General features: G+C 38.6%; 2 protein-coding genes across 3 annotated transcripts in view; one reads left to right on the forward strand and one right to left on the reverse strand.

The window, feature by feature from the left end:
- Positions 1-4,056: 4,056 nt before the first annotated feature.
- ZCRB1 (zinc finger CCHC-type and RNA binding motif containing 1) lies at positions 4,057-14,500 on the reverse strand. Of its 2 annotated transcripts, none has more exons than XM_036400268.2 (8): positions 14,363-14,500; positions 9,683-9,770; positions 9,505-9,533; positions 7,289-7,400; positions 7,099-7,206; positions 6,248-6,357; positions 6,067-6,142; positions 4,057-4,706 (listed from the first exon to the last, which is right to left on the reverse strand). In XM_036400268.2, the coding sequence occupies exons 2-8, from the start codon at positions 9,764-9,766 to the stop codon at positions 4,575-4,577; spliced, it is 651 nt and encodes a 216-aa protein (XP_036256161.1). In that variant the 5' UTR covers positions 9,767-9,770; positions 14,363-14,500; the 3' UTR covers positions 4,057-4,574. The 2 variants fall into 2 exon arrangements, with proteins under 2 accessions (XP_036256161.1, XP_036256162.1); XM_036400269.2 differs by lacking the exon at positions 14,363-14,500 and adding an exon at positions 13,854-14,341.
- A 133-nt stretch (positions 14,501-14,633) lies between these two features.
- Positions 14,634-22,037, forward strand: part of PPHLN1 (periphilin 1) — a 64,013-nt gene continuing 56,609 nt past the window's right edge. Inside the window, exons 1-4 of the mRNA XM_036400303.2 lie at positions 14,634-14,685; positions 16,305-16,412; positions 19,264-19,311; positions 20,401-20,492. Of these exons, the coding sequence (XP_036256196.1) occupies position 19,311; positions 20,401-20,492 (93 nt within the window). The 5' untranslated portion in view covers positions 14,634-14,685; positions 16,305-16,412; positions 19,264-19,310. The remainder of the gene's footprint in view (positions 14,686-16,304; positions 16,413-19,263; positions 19,312-20,400; positions 20,493-22,037) is intronic.

Here is a 22,037-nt window from a genome sequence, read left to right on the forward strand (position 1 = left end):
TTGCTGCACTGCACTGAGCTTGATGCAGTATCCAAATTTGGATGCCTTCTAATTCTCTTTAACTGGATATTGATAAAACTGAATTTTAATGGGTCCTGCTCATCTTGATGCAGGTTCATAGCCATTGCCTTTCATGAACTTAAAACCTCAGAGTTGCTTTTGATTCTCTGAAGAATCCTATTCATCAGACAGGAAACTTCTCATATTAGTAACTGTGGTATTTCTTCAAGCCACTGTGACCCACATTCCCTAACTGGGTTGGTTAAATGTTTCACACACTTTTATCACATTCTACTGCCACGATTTCTGCAAATCTTTACTTGCTGCATTACCTGTCACATCCATTAAATGCATGCATAAGCACACATTTCCTCTGTTTGAATGCACAGCAGGGTCAGGGTTAGCCTGACAGTGATGGAATGCTGTTTCTCAAACCTGTACAATTCTTCAACCTAAAAAATATCGCTGTCTTTACATGGACTATTTCCTCAGCTTACTCCTTCTAGGATATGTTTTACATATACCAGCATAGATACAAGAAATAAGGTCATCTACATTAAAAGTGATTAAATCCTCCACTTTACACCTTTTTCTGTAAAGAAGGAGCAGTGTAGTAATTTTTTTTAATTGCCTTCAACAGCTACAGGAAACAACCCTCACCCTGTTAAGATCTGTAAGATAAACAAAGCTGCTGAGGATGAGCATTTTAAGGACACCTAAAAATGGTTTTGTAATCTATACTAAAAAGCAATCAGCTATCAAATGCCAGTTATTTTAAGATAGTACATTTGGAAGAATATTATTTGAAATATTTTTATAGAAGAGCAATAGCAGAAGAGTGATGGAATATATCATCATACTCACACTGCAGATGCAAAATAAAATAGAAACATTCATAGTAGCACTTATTAAATTGCTTAGAAAAGCTGGATGTAAACCATATTTTAAAATTTTAAACAGCCTGCACAGCTCAGCTTCCTATGCTACAGTCAGTCATCTCTGCAGATTAAAGAAGGGCTATCCCAGAAAACACAATGACCCAGAAGCCAAAGATACAATTTCTTCCAGAGATCACCTATTTAGGTACATTTAGTACTTTATATTTACAGTCCTTTCTATTGCTCTACTGAGAGTAGTAACCTGAATGTGCCAGAAACATAGTGGGAGCCTACTAAACATGGACTAAAATTACTCCTGTGTCTCATAGCTGCAGTAGGTTTTAACAAGTGCTGCACAGGCACAGAATGAGCAATACCATTTATAATCAATTAAGCTAATCATCCTTATCCCACTTCCATATCCCTTCTTCCCCAAGGACAGATAAAAGGCATCTCCTAGTGATTTTGTAGACACTACTGTGTTAGCCATTTCAATAGATGAGAGGTCCTATGACCCAGAACATATTTGGACAATTTCAAGCTGTTTTGAAAATACAAAAGACAAAATCTAGTAAGTAGGTATTTGCAGAGAGACATGAGTTTTTGACATTATTAAAAAAAACCCCAAAACTCTCCCATTTAGCATAAATTTCTCTACAATCAGGGACATATTATTTATACTCTAAAACTAGAATTCAGTTTGCAAGCCTAAGGTAGGGCCTCAAAGTATTAAAAATAGCCCCAAACCAACATACAGCTTGAACATGAAGCTCTCAGAAGAAAACTCTGTGGTTTTTCTAACAGTAACAGGAAAGTGTTCTACAAGGCATTTTCTATTCTTCTCTCTTTTGATAACAAGGCTACCCAATCTCACCTGTCTGGCCAAGAGCCACCAACACCTGTTCCTGCTTTATGATACCAAACTGACAAAAGCACTACTGCTTGCTTGAGCTTTGCACACTAATTGCACCCTCTTGGCCCAATCTAAATTAGGAGCCTTGTTAACACTTTCCCTTGCTCCTCAGCCCTGATGGGATTCAGGTGGAAATCTGAAGCCATGCTGATTAGAGTAAGGGAGGGTAGGCATCAACAGGAGCAGATGCCTCCATACTGAAAGTCATGAAGAGACTTTATTGACAAATTTTGGCCTTATTTTTTTTTTCCCCCACAACGAAACAGCTGCATTGGGGGTGCTCTAGAAAACAACTTTGTATTCAAGAAGAACAGGTACTTATCTAATTAATAGTTAAATCTAAAGCTATCTAATTTAATAGTTATCTAATGCTAGTGTTCTGAATTTCTTACCTATAAATGCTTTGTTAGCTTGCCAACAAACAACTGAAACTTAAAATTATTCAGGAAGCCAAGTGCAAAGATCCTATTCCTGAAATTCCCTTTAGACTGTATTTTAGGCATTAGATGCCTTCTAATACAAAAACTACACACATTACTGATCAACAGAAGTTAAGAATTAAGAAAACCGTTAAAGGAAGATGATTTAACATAAAAAATTCTAAATGCCAATTCTGCACAGAAGCGGGTTCATTTTTATGTTTCTTTTCCAATGTCACCTACCTCAAGTGACTTTATGCTAGGAACAAAAGAGCATGGAGGAACAACATTGGTTCAGTTGTAATAGCCTGGACAGAGCTACTGCTTCATGTTGACAAAACCAAACCCTATGGGGAAAGCAGTGAGGCAGAAGCAGCAGACTAGAAAGATACATCAATGTGCTTCAGGTACTGAACTCTGGAAAAGTACTGTATTAGGTCAGAACAATGTCAGTTTTATTATTTGAGGATATTTCTGAGCAGACTTTAACATTTTAAAATATCGTGCTCCACATGTAAGTCAAATCCTTTTGACCCCATGATCCTGACAAAAAGTCTCATGGCAGAGTTCCACTACTACATTACAAGGCTGTAATGAAATAAAAGTTGGAAGATTGCTGTCTAATCACTTCACTGAAATCTTAATTCTAACAAGCTATCAAATATTTCCAAACCAGAGTCATGGACCAAGTCAAACTAGTTCTGTCAAATTCTAGTTTTCTATCTTTTTTTTTTAAAGCAGCATTGAATATGGTATTTGAGAAGACCAACTCTGATTTTATGTAGTGACATAATCTTTTTTTTGGGTTTTTTGTTTTTTTGGATTGCCATTGAGCCCTAACCTAACATTTGAAGAAAAGCATGCTGGCAGCATTACTTGCTTGTTTAGTAGAGTTTAGAACTCCTCAAGCTTCATTACTGCACACATACATGATGTAGAGTGATTTTTATTTATTAACAGTATGCTTGGCAGTTTAGCTCTCAGCTGTTCAGTATTAAGAGATCTTCCTGAAATTCAGTGAAGGAAGCTTCAGATTTAATATACAGTACTTTCAGCAAAAAGTCAAAGTCAGTCTTAAAAACATTACTTGGATTACTGAGTCCAAGATCTTTCTGTATCTAGAGGCCAATACTCCTTCCTATTCTGACTTGAGCTTGCACAGAAAGAACTTGAATTACTTCATTCTTGTTTCTGAATTCTTGTGTTTAAGGAGCAACAGAAGGCACCAGAATGATGTTCTGAATGTCACTACTTTATATTAGCTTAGAGGGTGAGTGTGCATATTTCTTTGCTTTGCACCCAATTACATATTTGAATATAAATTGGTATTAATTAAGAATACATAATGTTATATTTGGATTTACATTTTCTATATTTGGAAGAAAATCAAGTCCTGATGAGCAAACAGGAAGAACTGAAAATAGAAAGAGGCCAGCTCGTCTCTTATTCAAAGTGTGAAATTGTGAATGTATTTTATATTGCGCTTCCTAAAAGTGAGGAGTTTAGACTACACACCAGTATAAAATGGGTACCATTACCACCATGTGTCTGTGGTTTTGGGAACCATCACAGCTACAGGACAACATGCCTAGAACCCTAGGGAGATCTAAGGACACAGAAAGTCTGAAAAGCTTTATGTACAAAATACGTGGCAACACACTTTGCTAAGAGACCATGATGGTTCCAAGTACACATGGAAGCTGTTTTTAGGCATGTAGGAAACGATGCCTTTTGGATTTTGCCAACAGGTTCAGATGTGATCCAGGTTAGATCCAAGTGTATTTAAAGCTCTGTGGATAACCCTAATAACTGTTAGGCACTCAAACTGCAGTCAGGAAAAACAGTGTTGATGTAACAATAATTTATTATAGTACTGCACGAAGAGTAAAAAGACAATACCTAAAGCTGAAATTCAACCCTATGCAGAGGAACTAATGCAAGTTTCATAATCTACTGAAGTACTACTAAAGCACTGCTTCCAAACAGACCAACACACAAAGCATCAGTGGTGTTAACAGTCATCCTAAGAGGAACTCCTCTTAGGAAAAAAGCCTTAAGAAATTCTCTCATGAAACATTTCACTGCTAGGACTTGGGTCTAGACACTAACTGCAAGACGCACTCTCACAGATACTTTTCTGGATTTAAGTGTATAATTACATCATTTTCTTAAAAAGTTGCCTTGAAACGAAAGGTTTTGAGACACAGATATAAAAAGATGGGAGAATCAGGGGACAGAATAAAACAACCCCATGATTTTCACTGTCTTCAACATCAAAACAAACCTGTATTACAGATCACTTTGTAGCACTTTACAAAATGTACACTATATATATCTGATATATGCATTTAGAACAGCATTATTTCAGTCACTAAGTTCTTCCTCATCACTGAAATAAGCACTTTTCTTAATCCGTGGACGTTTTGAATCATCTGAAATTGAAGATTCCCCTGCAGTCTGTGTCCATCTTTGTTGTTCTTCCTCAATTTTGGCTTGCTATAATGAAGAAAAGTATTAGCTGAGATTAAGGAAAATTAACGTGCACTACAAATAACAATGCTAATTCTTAATATACACTGAATTCTTAAATAAGTTAAAGAAGTACAAGGGTTTATTTCCAGATAAACTGTGTGATCAAAGCAGTAGGAAATATTTCTGAAAGTAGTTCTCACATATAAGCTGTCTTCTACACCACAGCAGTCGCTTGGACCATCATGTATTCTCAAAAAGAGGAATTTTGCCCATGGCAAACTTCCAAAAATATAGAGAGATCTAAAGCAAAAAATCTAAGCAGATCTTTTTAGCTGAGATCTAAAGCAAAAAATGCCTCATGTTTTAAACTGATGTTATTGAATCAGCTTTGTTCTGCTAATAAGTCTTCTATCTATTGTCCTTTGCAGTCATTCATTCACATAATGAGTGCCTTTGGGGATTATTACTGAAGGTTATTCAACTAATAGTTTAAATAGAAGCTTCCTATTTTTACCAGTTAAAAATCTTTGGATGGTGATAGTGAGGCATCAAGTGAAATGAGAATGTTTCCTGCCTTTATAGGTTTTATTTCCAATTGTGGAGTTTTTGGGGGAAGAGAGGAACACTGTGAATATGTGAATCACTTTTTTGGACATCATCATGTAAAAGTCCTGCACTCATTACAGTCACATTCAGAACAAAATTATTAATTCTTGAGGGTTATTTTGGGGGGGACAGGCACATAGGCAACAATGTTGCCCAGGGACCCAAGAAATTTGAATATCTGGTCAGGCTTGTTCTGTTTCATGAAGCAAAAGGGTGTAGAGATAAAGAAGTAATAAAGACAGTAATACAGATATTAGATAAGCTAGCTACATAAAAAAATATGCATTCAGTATGCTTTGGGAGATGAGGTCTATTAGACAATGTGATGGTCTGTATTGGGCAAAGCAAGTGTCCCAGTAATAAATGTTCAAGGACATTCCAGTCAGGACAGAGGATGTGTCTGGTCACTTATACATGACTGCTTTTTTGTCTCCTCAGACAACAAAGTAAAGAGGGATTTGTGGGCAAAAACCTAGCAGAGCATCACAGCAGAGATGACAGAAGAAAATACCAAAGGAGCTTGAAGGAAAAAAAGGCTGCAACACACAAATGCAGCAATAGTGAAAGAGCAAGAAACCCAAACAAAATTCCACTGAACATGCCTGCAATATAAAGAAGCCAACTATAGTTACCAACTACTGCTACCAAACCAGAGCCCACTAAGTGCTATAGAGCAGACAGACCTATGCATGTATATCAGAGCTTCTGAAAGCAGCTAAAGAAGGGAGTTGAATTAAAAAAAAAAAAATTATAAATACACCATGCTTCAATTTTGTACCTGAAAAGCTATGGCTTGGCTGAGGCTGTCTAGAGCAGGGTCTTCACCTTCCTCTTCACTTTCTTCTTCCTCCTCACTTCATTGTGCATGGAGAGAGAAAAAAATATAGATCTTTAATTTAAGTGTTTAGTATGAAAAAGCTTCCTAAAAGTAGTAGTAACATGTAACTCAATATACATACACTTCTTCTGGCTCCACTATTTTCTTTCTCTTCTTCTTTTCTTTTTTTTTTGGTGGTTCCCGCTCTCCTAGCATATTTTTAGGACAAGCATAACTTAAGTGTCCTGCTTCCTTGGAGAAAAAGAAATATTGCTTAATAGAAGCCATTACAAACAACTATAAATTAAAATGTATCATGAGGGAAGCTCATGGGGGAAAAAATGGGAGCAATTAGTAAGATAAATGGAATGCTGAATTAGCACACAAAAGACAAACTCTTCTCTAGGCTTGCCATGGAAATGAAGAGATTAGTGGTGATATGCATGCTTAACTGCAAACAAGCTACAAGCACAGTAGATTTTTTTGTCTGTTACAATAACTGAATACACTACACGTGGTTTAGATTCAAGATAGAAACCTCAAAACAAGATAGAAACCTCAGAATTAACAATTTAAGACACAGGAGTGAGGTGACATTTTTGCTGTAAGAAGTGTTATGAATATAAATCAAGTTTGTATTGGACATTAAATACTATCCAAATATCACTGTCCTACATTACTATGTTCAGGAAAAGTCAGGAATTAATTAAAATTTAAAACTCACTTCTACATAGAACAGTTGTTTCCTGTATTTATTTTACTGCCAGCTAAATCATGAACTTCCAAAGATATAGCAAAAGCAGATACTTTGAAGCAAAGAGTAGGAGGTTTGCAATAGTTTTCACGTGCATCACTTATTTTTCTTGGGTTTTATTTCTCTTTGTTACTTTCATTATCATCTACTATTACTACTACTATTTAGTATTATTTCAATTATTAAGTTATTCTTATGTCAACCCACAACCTTTGTCCATTTCTTTTGGTTTTACTCACCCCACATTCGTAACACTTAGACTTATCAAAGTAGTTACGCCTGCGAATGAATTCTGCTGCTCTTCCATTATCAATGGCAATACTTGCTTTTATTACTCTTCCAAACAACTACAGAAAATTGGAAAGAAAAGGTAAATGTTTTGGGACTGAAAGCCCGACCCTCCTGCCATAAAAACTTTCCACAACTTACCTGTTTGTTATTAAGTGCCCGAGAACAGTTTTGTGCAGATTCTTTATCCAAAAACAAAATAAAGGCAACTCCTTTGCTCTTTCTGGTGTCTTTGTCTTTCATAATGGTAACTCTGGAAACATATAACCACATCATTGATTTTAGTGAAACACACTACAATTATTTCAGAGATTTTTTTTTCCTTATAAATCTCAGGGGCATCTTACCTTTGTTACACAGCAAAAGAGTTAAAGTATATTTAACAATAAAAATACTCATTAAACGGAAATTCAAAGGAGCAGCTAACCTGGCCATGTATTTAGAGGTAGAGTGAAGAAGATTTTTAAAAAGCATGTGGGTCTTTCTGGGACCAGTATCACTCTTAATTCCCTTGGGTGACTTGAAGAACAGAGAACATAATCTTTAAATTTACAAGCAACCTAACTGGAGGGAACTACATATACTGGAGGTGAAAGGAAAATTCATGAGTAATCTTACCATTGCTATTATTGATGAAAAGCACAGTGTGAACTGCCTCCAAACTGAGAAATCTATGTTTGTGTAGGACTAATCAGCTAAACAGGTTGACAACAGGAAACACTACCTATATGTAGTACTGTTCTACAAATATCTCCAACTGAAAGCCAAAGATCATGGATGCATGTGTTATTTCACATGACATGCAAAGTTAAATCTTCAGTCTAACATTGAAATCAACAGCTTCAATAGTACACTGAGAAGTTCATGAAAATCTAGAAACAGTAAAACAAAACCTAAAGATAAAAATCTAGAAGACAGGGCCTGGTTGTGTGTATGGCTGGAATCCACACAGCCTCAATTCTTTCAATCTTAGTGTCAGTTGTATTTAGGCCTGAAAAAACCTAACAAAACAACAACAGTGAGAACCAGAATGTCAGGGAGCATGTACATAAAAATCAAAGTACACATAAAGAAGTAGGGAATACACTCCTCCCTATGTCCACCACAGGCAAAACAAGGTTCAGCCACAGGGCAAGCCAAAATTCTAAGAAGTAACCAAAAAACCAAACCCTACTTCAATACAGAAGGCTTAACATACAACCTGTTTAAGTAACAGATGACCCACATGGTAAAAACACAGTAAAGAAATCTCAAATTTCCCCAAATACATGCACAAAAAGGTTGAACTTAACTGTTTTACTAACAAAGCCTCTTGGACATGTCCAACTGCATTAAGTTCAAGTGTCAATCAAACTGACTTTAGGACAATTCTATTAATTTTTATGCCAATCTACTCTTTGAAGAATTCCAACAGAAGCCTGGTATGACTGTCAGACTTCTAATCAGATATTGAACATACCAGTTAATAACACAAGAATAGAAAGAATCAAGTGTGACAAATCTTTAAAAGGTCAGGAACTTGTCGGAACCATAGTAAGTCTGATTTCTTACTGAACAAACTCAGTTGAATTCATAATAGTCAGGATATATTTGCTTTTCCTGCTATTTGTCACCTGAAACACACTTCTGAGACTTCATAAACTTTGAAACTGTATCTCACAGGTTACTGCAACAGCTACTAGAAATTAGAGAAGATACTTGCTGATTTAAGATTAAAAACTGAAGACCAGAGTCTCCTTATTCTGACCAATTAAAAAAAAAGAAACAAACCAGTCAGTTCCTTCCTGTGGCATTTCTTTCTAGCATTTGAACACAGAGGCAGACATTAACATATATTGTTCACAAATACCCCACATAGTGAAAGCCATTAATGCAGCCTTACATCTAGCTTTAGGTAAAACACTAAGCAGTCACAATAACCAGCCCCTCTAGAATCAAAGAGAACTGCACACTGCAACTGTGGGAACTGTGACATCTAGTTCATGTAAGAAGCTCCCACTTTCACACTTACCCACTGTGCCCCTACAGTGGTGAAGGAGAGGGGAATTATACTAGAAGAACACTGTTTCAACTATTTCAGAGAAAGAGACTGATGGTATGTAACAACATTCTACTTGCTCTTCAAAAATGGTTAGCAAAACCTGTCCCAAGCACAAATATTCTTGTATTATGTATGTAACTGCATGAACTTTCAGTTGTTAAATTAAATTTATACTTTATTAAAAATGAACAGAACTTTGATACAGTTCCACATTCATACTTTAATTACAAAAAGCTTAAGACTTTCAAGTGAAGGAAAGACATAAAATATTTATAATGAGAGGTACAAAAATAGAAGGCCATATCAGGTCACTTACTTGACAACTTTCCCATACTTTGAAAATATCTGAAATATAAAACAAAAAGATTTAACAACAGACAATTGCATTTCACTAATAATAATTTTATCATGACAAACTTATATATCAGTATTGATTTTACAGTCAAAATTGTTGTCAACAAGTTTAATGTAAACAATGCATCTCTAAAACTTACCCTGTACAGATCATTGTTAGTCAAAGCAAAGGGTAAATTGGACACATACACTGTGCTTTTGCTTGGTGCCAACCCACCACTCATTTTTCTGATGAAAGGAAAAAGAGAGAAGAGTTAAACTGTATTGAACAAAGAAATCGATTAAAAAATAGTTTCAAGACTTTCAATTTTATTTCAAACCTAGCCCAGACAGCCATGATAAAGCTGCAGGAGAGCACAGCTTTCATATCCTTTGCCTTCATGGACTACAGAAGACATACATTCCTTCCTCATCTCCTGGATCCAAACATATTTTTGTTCTAAATGAGTCAATTTGTAGTCAAGAAAAAACTGGCAAGTTAGTGTACTTACAATAATCCTCTGCTGATCTGTGCAATTAGAAAGATTGGGGGCCAAAAGAAACAAGCAATGTCCATTTATTAAACATTATGGACAATGTATCAAATTACTGACCTTTGTACCAGTACCAGCATGATCTGATTCTTTATGCAAGTATCCCTTCAGCTGCATCCAACATACAATAAAATACAATTGGTTGCGGGGGCAAAAAAAAAAAGTTTCCCTAAAGCAGAGTCCTAACTATTGTGGGGAGAGAGATAAATACATTTTTAAGTCAATGTAGCATGATGCTAAAGTGGTAAGCTTTCATTTCCTCTCTTAACTATTGCTCAAGTTTCTGCACTCCTCTAGAACTGCAAGTGTCCAGAGCTGACCATAAAGAAGCATCTCTGTAGAAGCTTCCTCCCCTTCCTCCTTCTGACTAGGCAGGTTTCTCCTGGTAGGAAGCAGGAAAATTTCAATCTTTCCATATTAATTTCCAATCTTTTCTATGTTCTTGAAACTAAATATGTCTGGAAACAATCAACTAAAAATACTATTATAACCACATATACATCATCTAATACTAGGTGAAGAGTAACCGAACTAACTTGAAAATGACAAGCCAACGTTTTTCTTCACATTTGGACATTTCCCAAAATTTTTAGAGGTGTAAAGTCTGTGCAAAACATTCTCTTTGACCCATTCTGTAGCCATGGTTCAGACCAAGAGCTAAGTGAGTAAAATTTAAGATCAAAACATACCTCTTATGAAAGGCCACACCAAATAGTACAGCAATCCCACTCCTACACAGTCCAATTTCTACCTCCTTGTCCATTTTCCTACAGCCTTATTACTGCTTCCTGGCACCTCTAGCCAATTCCCAACTGAGGATCAAGCCACTTCAGCAAGACTGCCTCATTTGAAAAATGCAGACAGAAGATGATGAAGGGATAAAAACCTTAAAGTATTAAAATCAGCATCTGCCATATTACAGTTTCTTAGGGGACTTCTTGGGTAGCCAGTCTGAACAGATTGCTTGGCCAAGTGCCAACAAAAGTAACTAATATCACACTCTAATCCGGCTGATACTTTCTGGCATTTCATGATTCAGTTATCTGAAGGCCTGATATTCCCAGTAGACACTGATTGTCCAAGTGCTTTGCTTCTCTTTCCTTACATGCTTACTGTTTCACAATTCATTGCAGTGGCAGTTTCCAAGTGATTCAGTTTTGAGGTTTTTCATGTTCAGAGACTGTTTCCTGGCATGAGCAAAAATGGCAACATAAAGGTTAAGCAAATGAAAACAGAATAAATTTGCAATAAAGGCCACACATTGCATCTGGTGTTAGGCAGACTGGGTTCGTTATCCCAAATTCCTTTCTGCTTGGCATTAGTATCCTTGACAAGCCTAACCAGACTGACTTGGCAACATGCCATGTGAATGGATGGCCTGAAGTGCAGTTATCCAGATATACAGTGGATAGAAGGATTCAGGAAGAGCAATCTCAACACTGCACTATGCTACATTGCCAGTGCTAATATATTGTAGCAGTGGATGAGAAAACACTAGAGGTGAACCTCAAGTATCTGAATACAACAATTTCACTCTGCCTAAAAGGCAAGAGAAGCTGGAGCACCTTGCAACATTAGGCAAAGCAGCCCACATTTTAATGGGCAGGCACCAGGCAGAACAGCATGACTGGAGAGCAGTCAGCCTGCATATTGCACAATGCCACAGTGCAAACCTCCACAGAGAAGGTGAGACATCATGCAGAGATTACTACTGGCCTAACAGCTCAGCTGTTAGGAAACTATTAATGAAAGCAGCCTACAGAATCACCATTTCCAGCTGCACACTGCTTTTTCCAGAAGCTGAAAGAGTTGCACCCTGACAGCACGGGCTGTCAGACAGCTCAGGTTGAATGTTGTTTCTACTCCCCTGGACAAATTTGGGCTTAACAGTTTTGCTGCTCCAACTGGCCAAATATTCTTAGCAATTTGTATTGTTTAGGATTGTTGTGCAAGTACTGCTTAATTTTAATGTCTGACTCACTATACAGACACAACTTTAATACAAGAGGGAGTACAGCAACTGTATGGTTATCACCATTTATTATAATGATGTTTTCTAGTCAGAGGAGTGAAAAAATGCCAGTTCCAGCTTTAGCTAAGTCACCAGATAAGACATGTCATCTGGAGGCTCATCATTACAAGGCTGAGAGTCCTGCTACATCAAGAATTTTCTAACTTCATAGAAATGTCCAATATAAGTTTAAGATTTTCATCACATTCTTCCTCCATGATTACCAGTCTCTCCACTCAGCTGACAAGAAAAAAAAATCCTCGTCCCTCACAAAAATCTCCAAATGAACCAAAAACAACATCTCATCTTTCTTCTTGCTGCAGGAGACTCAACTGAAAGTCAGGTACAGCCTGGCTTCAAGGCTATATCCTGCTAGAGCTTTTCAAACAAATCAAAACATTTCTGTATTATCCTGGATGCTTTTCTGGGGCTTTCTTGATCTTCAAGGTATTACCTTCATTACTCAACTTTAAAGCATTGGATAAAAGCCTTTACGATACCTCCACAGAACTGCACACAATTCCCATTAATGTAAAGGTCTCTCTGTAATATTAATGCCTTCTTCATTTATCACTTTCACATACTAACTTTGACAATAGAGTTATGTCTCATTACAATGACTTCTTGAATTCAATTTTTTTGTCTTTTCTAACAACTCGAACTAAAAGAAGCCATTTTTTGACAAGAGCCATCTGTCAGCAATGATTAAGTCTCCTGAAAAATAGATCAGGTACACGAATATGTTTTGCTTCGATCCAATATGCTTAATGCAGCATCTGTCATTAGTATTGGGGATATCACAGAAAGACAATGATTAATTTCAGTAATTGGCTTCTCTACTCTATCCCAGAACACATGAGGACACCACTAAAACAGCTCAGATGCCTCTGAATCATCAAGTGAAGCCTAAATTTACTTATACTTTCATGACTTAACTTTGGTATTTCAACTTAAAAGCACAAACTTGTATGTTTTTTTTTTTAAGTGCAGTGCAGCAATGTCAGATCTACGATTTAATCAACTGAACTATGTACAAATGATTTGTGAGCAAGTTTCCCAAGACACTCCTGCTCAGGCCAATTAGAGTGTTTCTATCTTGATCCTTAAAATACAGTATTTTCTTCCTGATTTAATAATGTCAATGGAGTTTAGACCCAAATCAAAAGACCATTAGTTGTGGCAGGAGCTTGGCTCAGGCTAATAATCAAGTGTCTGGTAAAGGATGAAACCAAACTCACGTTCTCCTTGGTCCCTGACAAGGGTATGAACCACTCAACCACTTGCTGCAATTCTGCCCTGCACAAGGGGCATGGAACAGGCTGTAAGAGAATAATCTGTTTTATCTCATACTCACTTAAATAGTACCAAGCAAATATTAAATAGGATCAAGAGTTGGTAAATAAGATTAGCACTATCAGTAAAGAAAGAATATAATCAGCTCAAGCCAAAGAGGAACATAAAAAGGATCTGTGCTTTGAATCAAAACACTTCTACATACTGATCTAACAACAAAAGCTTAGGGACAGTAAGACTGGCCTACCAGACCATCAGCCTGGACTATCTATCAAACACATATAATTCATATATGTTCCTTTTCCAGATTACATATAGGTGTCACATCGACCTTGGCCAAAATCAGTAGAATTTTGTTCCAGACAGATATAATGATATGATTCCATTTCTATCCCCAGTACTAATCAGCATTTGCTGAGACTTTACTGTGAACGAAGATGATACAGCAGCTACACACAAATGTGCAATACCTACAGAAGTACGGAGTGCTCTGGAGGCCTGGGCTGTCTTCGTTTGCCTCCACTGGAGAGACCCAGGGCCCTCAGAAGTTCATCATTTCTATACTACCATTTCCCCCACGCTCCAAAGGGAAAGCCCATAAAAGCTTTTCAATAGTGTCTTTTTAAGGGGATTCTCAGCACAGCCAAGATGGGAGAAGAGCTGCTTGGTTCAATCGCATCTGTTCTCACACAGAGCTTCACCCAGGCGGGGCAGATCTCGGTAACTCACTTAGCGACACCCATTCCTCCTCAAATCAGGAGACACGTCATCTATTTCAGAGTTCAGCGCGAGCAAAGCGACATTAAAGCAACAGAGCCACCGACTGCAGGAACTTCCACACGCTGTATTAACACCTTTGGCCACAACATCACAGCGCGGCCCCGACCAGCCGCTGATTTCGCCCTTCCTATTCCGCAAAGGCCCGAAGCGAGCGAGCCGTGACCGAGCGTTCGCGACCCCCGCGGTGCCCCGGCCCCGCGTACCCGTCACGGCGGGGCTCAGCCTGCGCGGGAGCCCATCGTGCGACGCGGCCCGGAGAGGCGCAGCTGCGGTCCCGGAGGGGCGGGAGGGCCCTGAACACACGGCTGGCTAGCTAGCTAGCTAGCTCCCTCCCTGCGGCCGCCGCCCCGGCCCGTCGCGCTTCCGCCGACGCGCAGCTCCCGGCGCGGCCGCGGCCAATGGGCGGCGGCTCCGCGGTGGCGGGCGGGGCTTTCCGCCGACGGCTCGGGAGCGCCGGAAGCGGCGGGGCTGTGCGGGGCTGTGCGGGGCTGCCGCGCAGCGGGAGCGGGAAACGGGGCAGCGGCAGGTGCGTGAGCGGCGGGGCCGGGAGCGGGGCCGAGCCGCGGGCTGGCCGCCTTCCTCCGTGGAACCAGCGCGCCCGGAGCCGATCCTCTGGCCCGCGGCTGCGGTGGGACGCGCTCGGCTTCTTGCGGGGCGCTCCGGGGCCGCCTTCCTGTCCCCTCTGCGAGCACGTGCTCGGGGTGGCGGAGCGCCTGCCCTGGGAAGCGGAGCCTCGAGGGACGGCCTGGGGAGCGCGTCCGTCCCTCCCGCGCCGGGGCAGCCCCAGGGCGGCGGCAGCGCTGTGGAGCCCCAGTGCCCGCGGGCTGCGCTCAAACTCGGCGGCGGGACCGAGCGCTGGGCAGATCGGCCTCCTCTGGGCAGCGGCTGCTGGGTCAGCGCCCGAGATGGCTTGCATGCCTCATCCTTTAATCCTCTTTGAAACCCATGTGTGACAGAAGACTTTGATTCTCACTTTAATTTGTATATTTGTTTTGAAGGGAAGGCTCGTCCTCCTTGTACATACATCTGAGAGTAATTTTAAACAATGATTCGTAGTGAGTGTATGGAGGCTATATAAATCTCATGGTAAACACTTTCTTTGATGTATGTGGTGGGTATGTTGGTGCAGGATCCATATCCTTATTGAGGGATAAGTAAGACATGAGTGTGTAACTTAGGTAATTTCCTAATAAGTACTAAAGTATTAGTTTAACAACAGGGTATTCTGTTGTTAAAGTAATATTTTAAGCCCTTACTAGTATTTAAGCATCTCAAATCTATTCTTCATGGTTCTTTATTCTCACTCATACTCCTTAAGCAGGCTCTTTCTCCTCCATTAGAGTTTTTAAGGATACTCTATAAATTCTTTATCTGTGACTTCAAGGGAGCAAAGGTAGAAATAACAAAAAGATGTGGGAACCCGCACAACCAGTGAGGACCGTTTGATGTAGTGGTTTGCCCTATGTGAAGTGCTATGGGTTGGTTGGTACTTTCAAGAATTTTTGAGAATGTTGTGGTTGTGACTGGTTATGGCAGCAATATGGAAAGCTGCCATATTTTGTTGTCAGGGTGTTTGTGCTGCAGGATGGAAAGCCACAGGAGCAGTGGTGATCCATGCAGTTTTGCAGTGACATTGCTGGTGGAGCAGCTACATCAGAGCCTGGTAGAATATGCTTTTCATGACACTGGCACTGATGATGGGCAGGTCAGTAACTGCAGGTGGTCAGGCAAAGATAAGTGCTAATAGATCAGTCATTCTATTAATATAACCCCCAATGCATTGCTTCCATTGCTCTTGTCCCAGTGACATAATGATGTAGTAAGAAGTGGAACTGGTGGGATTGTAAATCCTCATTGGAATGCTGCTGCTGTTATTATATTCAGTTTATGCATGCTGTTTTAAGTAAAAATCATTGTGAATGGGTTGAGAAAGGTTGGAAGAAAACCTCTTGGTATCTAGGTGAATATCCCTAGACTTGTTGCAGTCATACTTCTAAATGCTTTTGAAACTCTTGCAGCCTAATATTTGCTATTAGGCAGAGACATGTTGTCTTTGAATCTGGTGTTTCTCAGTGCCTCTCTCATGTTATTTTATTTCCTGGTGTTTCCCTCTGCTCTCACACTTGTACTTTTTAATTTTTCCAGTAGGACTGTGTCTATTCAGCGTGTTTTACCTGTCCCAAGTACGAGGGGAAGATGAGAAAGTAACTTTCTCCCCCAAACCCATTTTTATCTGCCTTGCCTTCTGTCTAGGTAAGAGATACTGGCTTATCTTTGAGGATTATCAAATACAGAGTCTAATTGTTGGAAGATAAAACAATATTTTCTGTCTTTATATCCTCACAGCAGGAATCATTCCAATTTTTATAGTGCTGTTGCTAATAAGTTATATCTCTCCTACATCTTGTACAAAAGCTTTTGAGCTTTTTTGAGAGCTTTCCAAAGTAGAGACGATAGACAAAATTGGCTCACATTTGTCAGTCTCTGCTGTTTATCAAAGTAACATTATAAAACCAGATATGTCCTAATGGCATGGGAGGCACTCCAGCTGCCTGTCTCTGCATTTGCTTTGTTCACATATGGCAAGATGTAGCCATCTGGATTAGGAGGCTGTATGTGTTGAAAACAAAAATGTGGATTCTGCAGAAGGATGATAGCACACACTAGAAAATTAAAAATCCTGGAGAAGCAGATACGTGTAGCCTTGATGAAAATTGATGTCTCAAGTAAGTGTAAGCAGACAAGAATTGTGTACCAATCTTTCAAAGTACTGGAGTGCTTTGCAAATGCATCAGAAGGTGCAAAAAATCTGAAGAGTCCTGTGTAGTCTGCCTGATGAAAAAACCTTTATTAGCATAGAGCAAAACATAGTGCTAATTGGAGTAAAGCCATTCTTGGTGGCTGGCTACAGTAGAGCAGCTTGTGATGTGTTCATAGAATGACCTCTGCACTTACAGAATGTGTTTATTTGAGAGAAGACACTGCTTTAGGTAAAATAGTCACCTCTGATCAAAAATAGGAAGAGATTGTTTAAATAAATATGGCAAGTGATTATATATCATAATATTAAGCATCAACTATTTTTCTTTTTTTGTTGTATATGTTAATAGAAGATAGTTAATGTTAATGAGTTACAGTATTTGGTGTGAAACAAAACCAGGTTTCTCTCATTCTTTGTTTTACAACAACTTTGTGCCTACTGAGAGAACAGATGAATCTCAATACAGCATTAGAGATTTGAGCTCTTGAGTCCTTGTTAATGGAATTTTCTGATGTTGATGCTAAGAGTTTAAACTGTCCATGGTTTTTATTAAAGCTATGTTAGGTCACATCAGTTAAGAAATGGATTGTTTTCTTTTTCTAGAAACAGATAAAAGGTGCTCAAGATGCTGGGAATTGCATTTTCTTCCCTTCAAGCATTTTTTTCTTTTGATGTTTTCAAATAGATCCTTATTTTATCTCATTGTTCTCAGCTAAAATTTCTCAGTTTTGTCTTCTGTATAAAATTGGTCTTCTACTTGTTTACCTTAGCACCATTTTAACCAATGTACTTGATGGTTGTTTCTGCCTGATTAACTTTCTTCATTTCATTCCTCTAAATGCAGATGAGATTTGCATAGTTGCTTGTTGTCTAGTGTATACTTTTTGTCAGTCTGTTGACTTTTGTGATAGTGTAGCTCTACCTTTTTCCAGCTTGTGTTTTTGTTGAAATACTGGTCTTAATTCTTGCTCATTTCAGTGAGGTCTGGCAGTGATAAAAAAAGGGGAGTGTTTTTATCAGCTTGATTCCTGATAAAATAATGGGGTGTGTATGTGAGTGTCGGTGCCAGTGATGTGTGTTGGGTTGTTGCAGGTGGTTTGACTGACAAAGCAGCATGAGGTGTAAGTCTGTCCTCAGCTTCAGTAGCATTTATCTGAGATATGTTGCTTTTTGAACATTGTGTTCAGTTAACAGTTTCAATAACATCTGCAGGCAAAAGGACAGGGTCACTACTGTATTTGTCCCAATAGAAAAAAAAGCAGCCTGCTTGAAAACCTCATCTGAATTCAGCTCTTGGTATTTTTCTGTTTGTCTAAAAAAAGTGAGGGTTGCCATCAAGTACCTAAATCTGTTGGTGTGAGAGGTAGGTGGGCTGTGGATGAGCAGGGGGCAGTGGGTGCTGTGGGCACTTCAGGTGCTTCCCAGCTGTGGTAAGTACAGACAGAAGGAATGGTCCACCCTGGGCAAGGCCTGGGCATGAGGGACCAGCAGTGAAGTGTTTTAGGTCATGCCTTTTCAGCATCAAGATTTTGCCTTGTCATAGCTAATTCTGCCCCTCCTGTACATAAAACCACAGAAATGTTCAAGTACTGTTCTGGGCACAAAGAAAAGAGGATGGTGGGGACAGCTAAGAGCACATAGAGGATCCTCCTGGTAATGTGGGAAGGAGGGCATGGGGTTGGCCTAAGAGCTGTTCATGCACATACAGCCCTGGTGTGCATTTTTAAGGCTCTAGAAAAGGTCAGTGAAGTACAAAATAAAGAAAAGTTGAGGCAGTTACTGTGAAAGTGCCAGGAAGGTGCTTCTGATGATGCAGCTGACCATCCAATGCAGCAGTATGAGCAGTGGTTTCAGAATTAGTAACTCGTGCATGGAGCTTACTGAGAGGGCAGGGACAGTGGATCCTCTCGCTTTTGTCCTTACCAAAACTAGGATCAGCTGATTGGTTTAGTCAGCTTTTGATTTATAACCTGTAGCTACATCAGACTAGTTCTGTGTCTTAGTTGTAGACCAAACTTAAGGTCAAGTCTGTTATAAAATGGGACTATAATTTTTAGAAGATGATCTGGTTTGTTTGAACCAATGCTCTGAACATAGATGCATCTTGTAGTTGAGGAAAGAACTTCTTCATTCACTCTCTTTTACCAAAAGAAAAAAGATCAAGCTTTTAATTAACTTCTTATCACATGCAACTGAATCTTATTTTTCTTTACAAAGACAGATCACAGGGTACAGGCAGTTAAAGCATTTAGATTGTACCTGTCTGGTTTACTTAACAGAAAAAATATACTTATGATGAATATATTTGTATTTTTTGCTAACCTCAGTTTCTTTTTTTTGTAGGTAGGTGAATGGATCTTCAGAAGCAGAGTTGCTAAAACTGACAGAGAAGTAAGTATGTGAGTGTTGTTGTATTTTGCAAAAGTGTGTATCAGAATTAGTGCTACCTCTGTTTACAGTTTATTAATTCTTTTATGTTGATTCTTAGCATCTGTACTAATGACTAATTTTATATAGCTTCAAAGTCTATTTCCAGTAAAGTGTTTTTATTTTGTGCAAGTAGGTAACATTATGTATTTCTCCTTCTGAACATGACCTGCTTTACTTTTCCGTATTGACTGTTTTTAACAGCTAGAGCTACTACTGTGAAGGGAAGGTTTGAAAAATATAGTTCTAGCAGTTGCATATCTACTTTCAGTGTTGTATAGTAGATAATTGTCACCTTTATAATCAGCTTAAAGGTTTGAACTCCTCAAGTCTGTGTTGTCTAGCACAGCATGAGTAGAATCTCTTAGGATGATGGTTTATTTCCACCTCTCTTTAATGACTGACTCTGCTTCCAAAGTCCCTTTCCTCTGAAAAGAGGTTTTTTTTTTTTTGTTGTTCTGCTGACTCCCAATTTAAAACAGGAAGTATGTTCATGTGAAGAATGTATTGTATACATGCAATCAAAATGTGGGGCTTTGTACTAGAAATTATGTGCTGCATTTTGATCTCTTTCCAGACAGTTGAGTTGATGAAATAATTCAAAGTTATTATATTTTATTAAAAAGTAGAAATTATTTAATCTAATAAATAGATGTTGAATTACTTTTTTAAAAGTTCTAGTATTTTTAGCAGACCACTATTAAAATTGCTGTAAGGTATGTGTGTGTGCATTTGTCTGTACATCTAGTACTTGCAGTATGCATATATTTCAATAGAATGGTTTATAGTATTTCCAGTTCCTGTAATTTTACTGATTATACTGGACTAATTTCCAGTTCCATGTTCTTGCCCATACTGCAAGTTATTTTTGCTCCAAGTACGTTACATACTTTCCATGTTTTAAAGGGCTAATAATAAAAAGTGTATGTACAGAGCTTGTGCATAATACATTGTACTGGGAGAAATCCTGGAACCTTTATTTTTCTGCTCGCTGTCCTTTTGTCTATTCATAATGGGTCTGGTTTTCACTAATTGTATTTTCATTGTCTTAAGTGGCCTATAGAAGAGATGAAATGTGGTCTGAAGGGCGATACGACTATGAAAGAGTTCCAAGAGAACGTCTCCCTCCAAGGATTCATGGTGATGTAAGTGTGCAGTAAGCATTGTGTCTGTAGCATTGTAACATTATCCTGTACCTTTATACAATGACCTTACCATAGGGGATGGATTTATGTACCTGTGTAAGTTCCGAGTATATCCCAAGTTCATTTTTTCCCCTGTTCCTTGAAGTCAGCAGTTTGGCACATGCATCTGCACAGAAATAATAGGCTGCCTACTGAATTAAGTATTAGTTTCTTTTTTAAAATTTTCAAATCTGTTGGAACTGTTTTAGAATATTTGTATTTTGGTGTAATTCTTCGTGTTATTAAGCACAGGATTTTTCATGACTTCTGGAGAACAAGAGGCTATACTAATGTTATATTTTTCCATAGTCTTTTTGTGGAGGGATAGAATGTAAGAGAATAGTGCAGAAGGTAATCTCACACCTGAGGAGTTGCAGCTGTACTAACCACCAAAGATTAGGAACAGGCCTGCCCTTAACAGGCCACAGCTATGTCCAATAAGAAGATGAGTGCTACAAAAGGGTTAGCTGGTTGAAGAGAGAGTTGGAGTTTGTTGGTTGTGCTGTGAGGGGAGTTGGAGTTTGTTGGTTGTGCTGTGAAGAGAGATGGAGTTTGTTGGTTGTGCTGTGAAGAAGGAGTCAGTGCTGTGAGGAGCTGCACATGAGACATCACCGAGAAGGTATGGGAGCTTCACAATAAGATGACAACATCTTTTTATGTCAATGTTTCTTTTAAGTAACTTGACGTGGTTAAGGAACTTCTTTCATGATTGTTCTTGTCACCAACAAAGTTTCTTTATAATGTTTAAAGTACAGGAGAAGATGTTTTTAACAAGTGTTGAAAGTACATCTTTGCTAAAGTTGTGCTTTGGAGTCCTGTGAAAGAAACACTTTACAAGAACAGAAATCTGCTTTGTAGATACAGAGTCTTTTGTGGTGTATTATGTACCTATGTATGGTATGCTTGTAAAAGCAATTGCACAAGCTGTGCTTGCTGTGCTATAGAATAACTTCAGAATGCTTTTAGGAATTCTCTGTTCCACAGAGTTTGGCCATTTTTTTCCCTCCCTTGTCTGAAGTCTCCAACAAATAAATAAAACAGGTTGTAGCTTTGTCTTTGGAGGTATTATAACATAAATAGAATTTAAAGAATACTTTTTGATATTTCTATTTGCATCCTGTGTAATATGCTTTTGGCAAAATAAAATTTTAGGCACCAGTTCCTCTTATCTGACTTCCCTTTTACTTATGGCAAATGTTGAAATAATACCATAGCTGATTTAGTGCACCTTCTGGGTTCCCTCTGTTTTGTTTTCAGCTTGTCTCTTTGGAGACTTTTGGTTACTCTATGTAACTAATTACACAGGCTTCTCTATTTGAATTTATTAGTGGTTGTCTGTTCTGTGACATTTTTGTTACTGTGATAGGCAACAGTAACATTTTTCATTTTCAGCAAGCTGGAAATCAGGTTGATTTCCACAGGGTGTTTAGCTGCCTGTTTCTCCAAAATGCTTATCAAGATAGGGCAAGAGGAAAGGCAGAATGTATTTTCACAGGTGTTTTTTCA

The sequence above is a fragment of the Molothrus ater genome, chromosome 5, assembly GCF_012460135.2.
Source record: "Molothrus ater isolate BHLD 08-10-18 breed brown headed cowbird chromosome 5, BPBGC_Mater_1.1, whole genome shotgun sequence".
NCBI classification, from domain to species: domain Eukaryota; kingdom Metazoa; phylum Chordata; class Aves; order Passeriformes; family Icteridae; genus Molothrus; species Molothrus ater.

What these genes read in the sequence shown, in the direction of transcription:
- ZCRB1 (XM_036400268.2), bottom strand. Translation starts at nt 9,766, where the DNA reads ATGAGTGGTGGGTTGGCACCAAGCAAAAGCACAGTGTATGTGTCCAAT. An exon ending in CTAACAATGATCTGTACAGG is followed by an intron (nt 9,534 to 9,682) that starts GTAAGTTTTAGA and finishes TTTATATTTCAG; the next exon opens with ATATTTTCAAAGTATGGGAA. An exon ending in CTAAGTGTTACGAATGTGGG is followed by an intron (nt 6,358 to 7,098) that starts GTGAGTAAAACC and finishes TTTTTCTCCAAG; the next exon opens with GAAGCAGGACACTTAAGTTA.